At 40.9% G+C, this 13,581-nt stretch overlaps 1 protein-coding gene across 1 annotated transcript; it reads right to left on the bottom strand.

Moving 5' to 3' along the window:
- Positions 1–8,556: 8,556 nt before the first annotated feature.
- Positions 8,557–10,968, bottom strand: LOC131240019 (pentatricopeptide repeat-containing protein At2g22410, mitochondrial-like). Its single transcript, XM_058238014.1, has one exon. It carries the CDS (start codon positions 10,916–10,918, stop codon positions 8,825–8,827), a length of 2,094 nt encoding a protein of 697 aa, XP_058093997.1. The 5' UTR covers positions 10,919–10,968; the 3' UTR covers positions 8,557–8,824.
- Positions 10,969–13,581: the final 2,613 nt, after the last annotated feature.

Here is a 13,581-nt window from a genome sequence, read left to right as displayed (position 1 = left end):
AGACCCTTCTAGGAAATGCTCCTGTATACTCGCGCATAGACACCTACTTAGGGCTGTTTGTTAAATATGAATTCAATACATGAATCTTGAGTTTGAATTTGAAGTCGGAAAACTAGTAGTGAATTTAGAACAACCGGTTTGTTAAGGGCCTATTTGGTCAAGCAGATTGGATGGGATTGGAAGATAGATCCCAGGATTGGGTAGGCGTGGCAAATAGACACGGGATCCTGATCCCGGGATATAGTAATCCCATGGATCTTAAGACAATCCATTGACATCACCATCATTACCTTTAAATCCCATTTAATCCACCCTAATCCCTTCAAAATTGCCTGGGACGTGTTTGGTTCGAGGGATTGAAAGGGATTGGAAGGTTCAATCCCGGGATTGGCCAGGTGTGCCAAACAGACCCGATATAGCAATCCCGGGATATAGCAATCCCATAGATCTTGCACCAATCCATTGAAGCAGCTATCACTACCTTGAAATCCATGCAATCCACTCTAATACCATCCAATCCCATCTAATCTGCCCGGCCAAACAGGCCCTAAACGACATATGAAGTGTTTGAAATATGTTAATTTTATATATTTACCTATGTGAAACAATCATGATTGAATCCCTACCATTAAAAACTTCATAGATTTCACAGGAATGTTTATTTGCCATCCAACCTATTGATATGGTCAAAGTGACCTAGATGAAGACACCACACAAACATCATCTTAATCCAAAGCTTTTGTAGCCCATGAGAAATTTTTAATGGTTATTTACCACTGTTTCTATGCAATGGTCCATCTCAGATATGGAGCTGCTTCATTTTTTTTATGCCTTAAAATGAGCTTTCAATGCGGATGGACGGTGTGGATGTAGTTACATACATCTCAGTGGTCCGACAGTCAGGGTTTTCACCATCTCAGTGGATTAGGGTGGCACCTAATCCATTCTGCCAAATTCGGGTGGCACATCGATATCCCGCGAAAGCTTTTTGTTTTTTTTTTTTTGGGGGGGGGGCAGTTTAGGATGCTGGGTGGGACCCACTACAATGTGGGTGAGAAATCCATTCCATCCATCTGTTTTGCGAGCTCATTTTAGGATGTTATACCAACAGTGAGCTGGATACAAAACTCAAGTGGGTCACACGAGAAGGAAAATTGGGGAAAGAAATTCCTATAGTTAAAACCTTCCTGGGTACCACCTTAATGTTTATAATCTATCCAAACCGTTGAAAAGGTCATTCCCAATGGGTTGAATTGAAAACACGAAAAGGATATATGATACAAAACTTTTATGGCCATAAGAATGCTTCAATGGTGCTCACTGAATGCCCACTGTTTCCTCTTGTGTGCCACACTTAAGTGTTGTATACACATTTTTTTGTGTCAAGTCCTAAAATGATCTCACAAAACGGATGGATGGAGTGGATTTCTCACAAACATCTATGTGGGCCCCACCCAACATCCTTGCACAGGAACTTAGCAGAAGGCTTTCCCAAGAAATCCGCGTCCATCCGGCGGGGCGGGGATTGCGTACTATCCCCACACCGTCCATCCATTTTTTTCATATCATTTTAGAAAATAAGAAAAAAAAAGTAATGCAGATCTAAGGCTCAAGTGTGCACACTACAAGAAACAATGGGAATTGAGTGTCTACTGTTGAAAAATTCTCAAGGCCATGGAAGGCTCTGATGAAGCTGATTTTTGTGTTTTCCCTCCATCCATGTCTGTGTGACCTTATGAAGAGGTTAGATGACAAATAAGCTTCACGGTGGACCTCAAGAAGGTTTTAACAGCAGTCATTCCATTCCTACTACTTTACGTGGTGTGGTCGACTTGAGCTTTAAATGTGCCTCTTTATATATATATATATATATATATATATATATATATATATATATATATATATATATATATATATATATCATGCTTTAGGGGTCGTTTGGCACCATGGATTTGGGGGGATTTCAAATCTCCTCAAAGAGGGGGTTTGAAATCCACAATGAGAGCTTGGATTACATTTAAAATCATTCCAGGAGTTGCGTGTGTAACATGTATGTCACCATAAAATTATTCTATTGGGCACATGGCCTACTAATAATGTCCAAAAACAATTAGATTATCAATTGCATCACTATAATTACCTTAATACGATAATAAGCACCATCCAAACATTGTCCATGTAAATCAGTGGTTTTAGTCGCTCAGACATGATTTTGTGCTTCCACCCATTCGGGACTTGGAATTTCATCATTTTCGGGCAAAGCACAAAATCAGAGATACATACGTTCACTAATTAGAGATATAAACCATTGTGTCAAATATTACATACGTTCACTAATTAGAGATATTAAAGTTGATTTAGTAATTAAATTCAAGCCCCTGTAAATATACCATGCATAGCTACTTTTGGATTAAAGTTGATTCCCAATCCAGGGTGCCAAACACAATAGGGGTCTGTTTGGCCTGATGGATCCCATGAGATTGGGAGGGATGGGATGGATTTTAAGGTAATGATGGTGGTGTCAGTGGATTGGTTTAAGATCCATGGGATTGCTATATTCCGAGACAAGTTCACCGAGTCTGTTTGGCACGTTTGGTATATCTCGGGATTTTACCTTCCAATCCCTTCCAATTCGTCTGTCTAAACACGCCCCGGGCACAATTGAATGGGATTAGGAGGGATGAGATGGATTTTAAGGTAATGATGATGGTAGCAGTGGATTGGTTTAAGATCCATGGGTTTGCTATATCCTGGGACAAGTTCACCGGGTCTGCTTGGCTCGTTTGGCATATCCCGGGATTTCCCTCCTAATCCCATGGGATCGGTTCGGCCAAACAGGCCTTAGGAGGATTTCAAATCCAGGGGGTTCTGAATCCAGGGGGTTCAAAGTCAACCAAAAAGGCCCTTAGAATGATATAGAAAAGTTGATGGATGGTGTGGATCTAGTGCATAAATCATGGTGGGCCGAGAGAAGTTCCACGTGTTAAAAGTTAAAAAGTTCACAGAGCGCATTCTGTATTCACCTTGGTCAGCGAAAAAATTCAGCATAAAATTATGGAGTGCTTTCCACATTCGGCGTTAACAAACGCTACTAAACATGGAGCACTTTCCAAATTCCCCATTAAGTAAAAATATTTCAGTGTTAACACTAAGTGGAAACTGTTCTGCATTCTAACAAAATCTGATAATTGGGTAACATGCCTTGAGATCTGTTCTTTTTCTTTCCTCTATGGAAAAACTCTTTACAAAAAAGAAAAAGAATTAATTTTGTTTCATCTCTAAGAAGAAATAAAACACATTCATTTTGCATAGTGATTTCTCACAAAAATGAAGGTCTGAACTGATGAGAGGGCATGGGCCATGCTTATCAGGTTTTTGCCATAATCCAATGAGTCATAGCTGATGTTCTTTGTAGTTTGTATTGAAACACTAGAGGAATAGTTCAAATTGAAGTTATGTTACAAGCCATAGGATTATTGTGCACTCAACTTTTTTAAATGAATCCCATGTATTCCCTGTTGGGGGACCGCAGGAGCAAACAGAGGCGGATCTAGGATGGTTATCCAATGGGACTAAGCAAAAGGGAGAAGTACACAGAGATTTTAACGTGGAAAAACTCTTGTGGGAAAAAACCACGACACAGAGGACAAATGAACACTATGAAAGCAAAATTACAAAGAGAAAGAGCTTACCCAATTTGAACAACCTCGAATCTCACCCTTGTTGCACCCTTTGAGCCCCTTAGAAGAATTTGAAAACCCCTAGGAATATCTTCTAATCCTGTTTACACACACACACACACATAAGCTTGGGAAGAATCTCAAACGGAAAAGGAAACATAAAACTTGATTAAAGACATCAAATACAACAATTTGCACCCTGTCTTCAATCATCAAATGTGTAGCTTCTTGTGCTCTTCTCTTATTTCTGTCTTGCATCATAGCTCTATCAACGCTTATCGTACACACTTCGTCTTCCTTTTACCCCATCGCCAAGCTCAGAGAAATCACATAGAACTTGAACTTCTCTGTAAGAACCACCTTGGTGAGCATGTCTGACAGATTCACGTTAGTGTGAATCTTCTTTAGAGTTACACCTCCTTCCTCAAACACCTGTCAGATAAAATGGTGACGAACATCAATGTGTTTAGTGCATAAGTGATAAACAGAATTTTTAGCTAAATTGATAGCGCTCTCGTTATCATAATTAACCAACACGGCCTCCTACTGAAGCCCCAAGTGATTCATCATACCTTTTAAATAAACACCTTCTTTAAATGCTTCTGTCATTGCCATGTACTCTGCTTTGGTCGTGGAAAGAGCCACCATAGATTGAATCTTCGACATCCAACTAATTGCTCCACCCACTAGTACAAAAGAGTAACCTGAAGTTGACTTTCTGAAATCCACACCGCTTGTGTAGTCTGAATCCACATACATAACCAACTTTGCTCCTGTCTTCTTAAAAGTTAAGACGTAATCTTTTGTACCTAGAATGTATTGAAGTAGCCATTTCATTGCTTCCCAATGTTGCTTGCTGGGGTTTGACATATATCTGTGCACAACACCGTCTGCTTATGAAATATCCGGCCTCGTACAGACCATGACATACATTAAATTGCCAACTGCATTCAAGTAAGGCACATGCGATATATCCTGCTTTTACTCATCTGTTTTGGGACATTGTTATGAGGAAATCTTGAAGTGAGCCACGCAGGGAATGCTTACCGGTTTTGCCTAGTCCATCACATACTTGATCAAGACCTTTTCAAGGTATCGTGTCTGTGATAACCAAAGCCTACTCATCTTCCTGTCTCTATGAATATTTATGCCGAGAACCCTTTTTGTAGCCCTCAAATCTTTCATCTCGAATGTCCCTGATAACTGAGTCTTCAATATGTCGATTTCAAAATATCATAACTGGTGATCAACATATCATCAACATACAATACTAGGATGATGAATTTTCTATTACTTAGTGTCTTGTAATAGACACAGTGATCGTATTCACTCCTAGTAAATTTGTGACTCAACATGAAAGAATCAAATTTTTATACCATTGCCTAGGCGACTGTTTCAGGCTGTACAACCACCTCATTAACCTACAAACTTTATTCTTCACCCTTTTAACTTTGTAGCTCTTTGATTATTTTATATAGATCTGCTCTTCTAATTCCCTATACAGGAATGCAGTCTTCACGTCCATCTGTTCTAGTTCGAGATCGTATTGGGTAACCAACGCCAACACGAATTTGACAGATATCTGCTTAACCACCGACACGAATATCTCTGTAAAGTCGATTCCTTTTCTTTGAGCATAACCCTTCGCCACCAGCCTCGCTTCATATCTATCATGTTTCCTTTTGAATAACCACTTATATTCGATCGCTTTTCGGCTTACTAGAAGCCACAATAGTTCTCATGTGTAGCTCTTGTACAAAAAGTCCATCTCATCGTCTATAATCGCCTTCCACTTTTCTACATTAGGCTCATCAAGAGCCCCCTGAATAGTAGACGGGTCCCCCTTCATCTGTAATGATGGCATATGCGATATTAGAGTCGTCCCCATATCTTGCCGGTAACTTGCAATCTCGCGGTGGATTTCTTCTCACAGGTGGCTGCTCCACCTGTTCATTTACCTCTATCTGCGCATTTGTCTCTGCATGAGTATCATTTATGTCTATGATCAACCTTTCCGGTTCCTCTTACTCCTCTTGATCATTCTGCGGAATAGGGAGCTTTCATCAAACGTCACGGCTAGTGATGACCTTATGTATGGCCTTGTCGTATAACCTGTAACCTTTCACGCCAACACCATAGCCTACAAAGTATACTTTTTGTCTCTATGATTTAACTTCTCTCTTTCAATTGACGGTACATGAGATGAAGCTTCATAACCAAATATGCGCAAATTTGGGTAGTCTATTTTATAACCACTCCATACTTCCTCTGGGATCTTATATTCAATTTCCTTAGAAGGGAACCGGTTCACTAAATAGCAAGCTATGTTAACGGCCTCAGTCCATAGGTTCTTACCCAACCCAGCATTACTTAACATGCATCGAGTCATTTTCAAGAGAGTCCGATTCATCCGTTTAACCACACCATTTTGTTCGGGCGTGTGACGCACAGTGTTGTGTCTAATGATCCCTTCATTTTGCAATATTCATTAAACTCAATGGAAGTAAATTCTCCACCATTGTCAGTCCTTAAAACATTTATTTTTCGTCATGCTTATTTTTTCACCATTGTTCTCCATTGTCTGAATGTGGTGAAAACTTCAGATTTACGTTTTATAAAGTAAACCCAAACTTTCTGGGAGTAGTTGTTAATGAATGAGACAAACCATAATGACCCTTTAACGGAAACCTCTGGTGATGGTCCCCATACGTCAGAGTGCACATAATCAAGCACTCCCTTACATACATGTTTGTCAGATTTAAAAGATAATTTAGATTGTTTACCATATATACAATGCTCGCATATATCTAAATCAAAATTCTTAAAAGCTGGAATCAAACAACGATCAAAAAATACCTTCATGCCCCGCTCGCTCATGTGGCCCGGACGAGCATGCTACATACGTGCAAACGTGAATCCGCAACAGCCGCTATCACTCCACCTATTGTACTGCTTCCAATCAACCTGTAAAGGTTTCCGTTCCTCTAAGCTCTCATAACCATAAGTGTCCCCTTTGTTACTTTAAGGACACCATTGACGCCGGTGAACTTGCACCCAATTGCCTCGAGTGCACTGAGAGAAACCAAGTTCTTTTTCCTGTCAAGAATGTGCCTGACCTCAATCAAGGTATGCTCCATCCCATCAAACATTTTAATATACACCGTACCAACAACCATAACATAACGGGCATTGTCATGGCCCATAAAGACCTGTCCATCATCGCACTCTCTGTAATTAACGAACCAACTCCAATAAGGAGTTATGTGATATGATGCTCCTGTGTTAAGGATCCACTCAACTCTACGATCATCGTATAAATGTACGATCATAGACACTGATAACACATCGCCTGTGCTTGTCTCTTCATCAGACGTAACAATGTTGGCCTCTCTGGAAGAAGCCTCTGAGTTTTCTTTCTTCGCTTTAAGATTTTTGCAATCATTCTTTATGTGTCCAGTCATCCTACAGTTTTAGCACTTTAATTTGCCTTTGCCCTTGGATTTTGATATAAACTTTGAAGATCTTATACCTCGCTTAGATTCCTTCCCCTCGTAAGCAATGCATTAGAAGAAGTCCATACACTACTATTTATCTTTATCATAGCCTTCACATGAAAGGATAAGATAATGGTGTCCACACTTAGGGATAATTTACTGCTGCATAATGAGTCCTTGAATGACTCATATGAAACCGGAAGAGAATTCAACAAAATACATGCTCGATCTTCATCTTTAACCACTTCCTCCATGTCCAGCAACTTAGAAATCAACTTATTAAAAACTACTGATGTGGGCCTCCACATCTCCACCTTTTGCTATCTTGAAGTTGAACAACTGCAGCTTCTACTGTAGGTAATTCTCAAGGGATTTTTTAGCATAAAAGTCTTATAACTTCGCCCACAAACTCGCTGCAGTTTTCTCACTCAAAACATTGTAGAGAAACTCATCCATGAGACACAATCAGATAGAGGATAAGTCCTTATCAAGAGTATTCCAATCATCATCACTCATAAATGGTCGACACTCCTCAAGAGCCCCATCTTCGCCTTGCTTAGTTAATAGGCTATTCATCTTAACCTCCCATAAATCAAAATTATTTTTCCCTGAGTACTTCTCAATATCATACTTAGCGTTTTCCGTTGATACTAATCATTCAGATTCAAGCCCGCACCCCAACATTAGCTTTGATGCCACTTGTTGGGGGACCGCGGAAGCACACAGAGGCGGATCTAGGATAGCTATCTAATGGGACCATGCAAAAGGGAGAAGTATACAGAGATTTTAACGTGGAAAAACCCTTCTTGGAAAAAACCACGGTACAAAGTGACAAATGAACACTATGAAAGCAAAATTACAAAGAGAAAGAGCTTACTCGATTCGAATAACCTCGAATCTCACCTTTGCTACACCCTTTGAGCCCCTTGGATGAATTTGAAAACCCCTAAAAATATCTTCTAATCATGTGTGTGCGTGAGTGCGCGCGTGTGTGTGTGTTGCCTTGAGAAGAATCCCAAACGGAGAAGGAAACATGAAACTTGATTAAAGACATCAAATACAATATTCCCCACAAGCAACCTAAGTAGTGCTTCACTAATCCCACATGCAAATCTACATGTGGTCCAACCTGTTACACGGGGAGCAGCTGGTCATGCATCATCTGCACCTCATGTGTAGATTATCTGGCGCAAGAATCGGGCTGGTTAACTCATCAGTTGTGCCACGCACGTCTAAAGGCTATCACACCATTGTTAGCTTTTAGACGTGTGGTCCACCTGATCAGTGGAACAGCCTGATTTTTTGCCATGGTCATATACAGATGAGGCCCACCTGATGAACAGTGTCACGTCAAATAGGTACCAGCTTGGCACAATGTCAGCTAACCAAAGCTTGGAAATCTAACTGTTCACATTCATCACTCCTAACTGGATACTAATTCTACATTTATGCCATCATGTGGTGGAAACTTGTGCTTACATTAAGATCAATCCATTAACTAGGAGTGCTCTGGAAGGTCCTGTTGCCTAACAGAGTTGGATGATTGAGAAGTAGAACATCTGCCTACAATTGCAGCAATCGTTGTTGGATTGTCTTGAACTGATTGTGAAGCAGCTTACAATGCTATAAAGAATGGGATTGAAATATAAATTAACCATGAGATATCATCTGTCTTCTAGTTAAAATGGGATCATCACTAACCTGTTTCAAACCCATTAACTGGGATGTATTTGGCACATAACCTTCCAGCTTTAACTCAAGGAACATTCCATCCAATATCAAATATATTTCTCTAGATAATGGGTGCGACTTATCAGCAACCAAGAATTTATGGAACCTACCATCCACCTCTATTGAGCTACAACCAGGAGTCTTCTTAACTCCCCTGCCTCTCATCATCCGTCTCACCATCTTTACATCCTCCCATCTGTTTCGAGTAGCATACATATTAGATAATAGAACATAAATACCACTATCGTCTGGGTCCAAATCTAAAAGTTTATCTGCCACAAGCTTTCCTAACTCCACATTCCCATGCATTCTGCAGGCATTAAGAAGCGCACCCCACCCAGCTTCATCAGGTTCCATCGGCATGCTCGTTATCAACTCATAGGCCTCTTCTAGGAGCCCAAGTCGACCAAACAGATCAATCATGCATGCGTAATGTTCCACCTTTGGTTCCACACCAAACACATTTCTCATGTTAATGAAATACTCACGGCCTTTGATAACCAGTCCACTATGACTACATGCAGACAAGACACCGATGAATGTGATATCATCCGGCATTACACCCTCACTCTTCATTTGCTCAAAGAGGACAAGAGCCTTCTCCCCATAACCGTGAACAGCATATGCTGCAATCATGGAATTCCAAGACACCAAATCCCTCTCGAGCATCTCATCAAACAAACTTGTGGCTGTATTGATGCTCCCGCATTTAGCATACATGTCAACTAGTGCATTCATCAAAATTACACTACACTTGACTCTTTTTTGATCAATGTAATAGTGATTGATCCACATACCAAGATCCAAGCAGCCCAACTGAGCACACGCTGAGAGCACGCTAACCAAAGTACTCTCCGTCGGCCCTAAACCTGATGCCTTCATCTGATGAAAAATATCAATTGCTTCCTTTGGTTGATTCGTCTGTGAATAACCAGCAATCATAGCATTCCAAGAGACCACATTCCTTTTGGGCATCTCATCAAAATACCTTCTTGCAAGGCTTAAATCTCCACATTTTGCACACCCATTAATCATACTAGTCCATGAAAAGACATCCTTTACTTCCATCGTGCCAAACACCTCTCTAGCAATATCCAAACACCCACACTTCATATACATATCCACCAATGAGTTTAGCAAATTTACACTCTGATTTACACCATTTGTGTTTATATATTCATGAATCGATCTCCCCAAACTCAGAATTCCCAGTTGAGAGCAAGCTGACAGAACCGTAATCATGGTAACCTCATTCGGTTTGACATTTCCTGAAACCATCAAGTAAAAGAACTTCAAAGCCTCATCCGGAAGATTATTTTGAGCATACCCATCAATCATAGTAGTCCATGAAACAGCGTCTCTTTCAGAGCTTCCATCGAACAGATGGCGCGCTGAAACCAATAAACCATGTTTCACATAAAAATGCATCAACCCATTTCTCACCAACAAATCCGAATAAAAACCCATTTTAAAAATCAAACAATGAAGGCTTTCTCCCTCAATGATTTCCCGAAACTGCTCGCAGGTCTTGAGAGCAAAGACGAAGGTACGCCTGTCCATTTCAATTTGATCTTGAAGCATCCGGCGGAACAGAGAAAATCCCATTTTGGGATGCTTTGATTTCGCGTAACCCCGAATCATGGTATTCCACATATAGATATTGGGTACATGGATCTGGGCAAAGACGAGGCGGGCATGGTTTAGATCACCAAACTCGGATAGAGCGCAGAAGGCGAGGACACGGCTTGCTGGGAAACGGTGGGCCATTAGGCCGGTGCGGGTCATGTGGGCTTGGATTTGCTTCAATTGGGACATGGAATTGCAAGATTCCATGATGGAGAGGACTGGGTTGGTGATGATTAGATTGGTGTTTGAATTCCATGAGGGTTTTGGTGCAGGGGAGGAAGAGATTGGGAGAAGGGAATGGAGATGAATTTTTGTTTTCGGAGAGAGAACGTTGGGGAGTGAAAGGAGAAGGGACAAGGAGATTGGATGGATGAGAGGTTGAAGCATCGAAGAGAGAGAGAGAGAGAGAGAGAGAGAGAGAGTTTAGAAATTTAAATATCGGAAGTGAAGCGGATTCTTTGCAACGGCACTATGGCGGAAGGGGGCGCGGACTGCATACTGACACTGCCAGTAGAAACTCGCTACAGGACGGTACTCCTTGGGCCCCACGGTGACGTATGTGTTTTATCCACCCGGTCCATCCATTTTTTTCATCCCAGAAAATGAGAAAGATCCACGGATCATACGACATTGTTATTTCCTTTTGCTCCTTTTCTTGCTAAAGACTTGTTGGAAATTGAAACATTCGTACTTAATAATAAACAAATAAGAAAAATTAATGAAGAATCATCTTCGTTGTATTCCATTAATATGAGTTCTTTTTCCATTAATATGAGTTCTTATTATATCCATCTCTCCGTGGCATTGTCCTTGATTATAAAACTACTATGTAATGGAGAATAATTTAATAATAATTTCGTTAGCATCTCGACTTATATGGCATTCGTCATAATAATAAAAGAGTTGTGCAAGTTCAAAACACTTGCTTTACATTGATATGCATAGGACATGAGTATACGAGAATGAATCTCGAACGAGTCTATGAGGATGCATAACATATAAAATATTGGAGACTCTTGTTGCATGGTTGCGCAAGTAGTGCCTGTAGTGCGGCCGCGCAACAAGTTGGCCTTCTATTCCTTGCATCTTCTTCCTTCTCTCCTCCCAGAGTCCACCGTGGGATACCTTAATGCCACAACTCTTGAATATGAAGATTCCCAAATATTTCTTTTATCTTTCCGGTGCTCCTCTCTTACTATTGTCTCAAATGAGAGGAGGAAGGGGTATTTATAAGCCTCCACACATGTGAACCGTAAAATCCGCGCAACTTAGGGTTGCTGCACGGTCGTGCATCATACTCCTATTGAGCGGGTGCGTAATAGGCTTCTATTCAAGTTGGGTAGCCTACCTTAAGCCATTTACCCAACAGTCTTCTTCGTTAATCGCATTGTCGTGCAACTCATCTCCATTACGCACTCGCGTAACAGATCAATATTCATGACAACATCATTTTTTTGTGCTCCAACAGATGCCCCCCTTGATCCACCTTTGATTTTTCTACAAAATCGAATGAGGGATTGAATCTCTTTTCGCACACTAACCATTCTTCTCTTATTTTGCGGTCACGCAACCCATGTTACGTGATCAAGTCCACGCAACATGCTATCAGGTTATGCTAGCTATATAAGCTGACCCATCCTCTATTTGATTCACTTTGCTTCTGATCTTCCCCTGAACTCTAACTTTCCATTCTGCGACTATACAACATAATCCTTTTGTGTGACCGCGCAATAATCCTGTATTACACAATCACATAATACCCATCTACTTCAGGGGAAATCTTTCTGAGTACCCAGACCCTACTAGATTTTCATTTTCTCTTTTCTTCAACCAAATGGCTAGGAGTAAGAGAATTTCCAGCGCTTCTCAACTACACACAACTCCCACTTATCAATCTTCGAAAGCCGAGGACCACCCTAACAAAAGGGTCAAGACCACGGTCAAGCACCCCTCCCTCTTCAAAGAGCCAAACCCTCAAATGATTGATTTTTTGGATCATATAGCTCTCTTGGTCAACCCCATATGTCAGGCCATAATTATGGGAGATGTAAAAAGACCTCCCGGAGAGGGTCAGGAGGTAGACTGGAAAAACTAGTTGAAGGCTATCGCAAATCTATGGACAAATAGTTCTACATCGTTCGACGGAGAACCAAATCCCCCTCAATCTTTCACAAAGAAGAAACAATCAAAGGGCAAGGGGGAGTAACTTAAGGAGAAGATCAAGGAGTTCATTAAGAAACACCTCCAGAATACCTAGGATATCATAAATGTTCATTAGGAGATGATTAAGTTCAACGATCGTCTTAAGGATGAGATGGTCATCATCTGAATGAATTTGTGTCTCAATCTCTCGATCCTGTACAACGAGCCCACGGACCGGATGACACATAACATGATCCTTTACACAACCAACTAGGATATGAGAGAGGCACAGATTCTGGAAGGTCTTCTGCTGGACAGGGACTGGCAAAATCTCTCTTATGGGATTTTTATTGCCATGCTATAACCTCCATATCCTCTTCCCAACTCATTTTTTCAAGATGATGTAGCAGTTCTTCCGCACTCGGGATTCTCTGTGGGGCACTAAAGAATTTCAAACTCGCGGTTTCATGTTTGCCCATAGCTACTACAACGCTTGGGCCAAGGCGATCATTAAAAGGCATTTGGACATCTTAATCACAATTGATCTCCTAAATGCGATCAAGGTTACATCAGACCATTTGTACAAGGATGTGACCATCTTTAAGGGCTTCCTCAACTACTGGGGCCCAACAACCAATTCCTTTCAACTGATATTGGGTAAGGTTAGCATTACTTTTTAGGACCTCCATAGGATATCAGGCTTTCCCATAACTGACCGCTTCTTTGATGAGTATGTGCCCATGAGCGAGGAATTTGCACACTTCTCGTCCACCAACTACCAACCCCAAGTTTCAAAGACTGCCATTGAGCTCTTCAAAGAAATGGCAAAATTTCTCAACGTTCGAAAAGTCCTACATCTTACCTGGCTCACCCATTTTACAAGAGACCTACTGTGCATCTTCTATCTT

This window comes from Magnolia sinica, chromosome 3 (genome assembly GCF_029962835.1).
Source record: "Magnolia sinica isolate HGM2019 chromosome 3, MsV1, whole genome shotgun sequence".
Lineage (NCBI taxonomy): Eukaryota > Viridiplantae > Streptophyta > Magnoliopsida > Magnoliales > Magnoliaceae > Magnolia > Magnolia sinica.
This window is presented reverse-complemented; position numbering and strand designations above follow the sequence as displayed.

Coding starts and splice junctions, on each gene's coding strand:
- LOC131240019 (XM_058238014.1), bottom strand. CDS start 10,918: ATGCTTCAACCTCTCATCCATCCAATCTCCTTGTCCCTTCTCCTTTCA.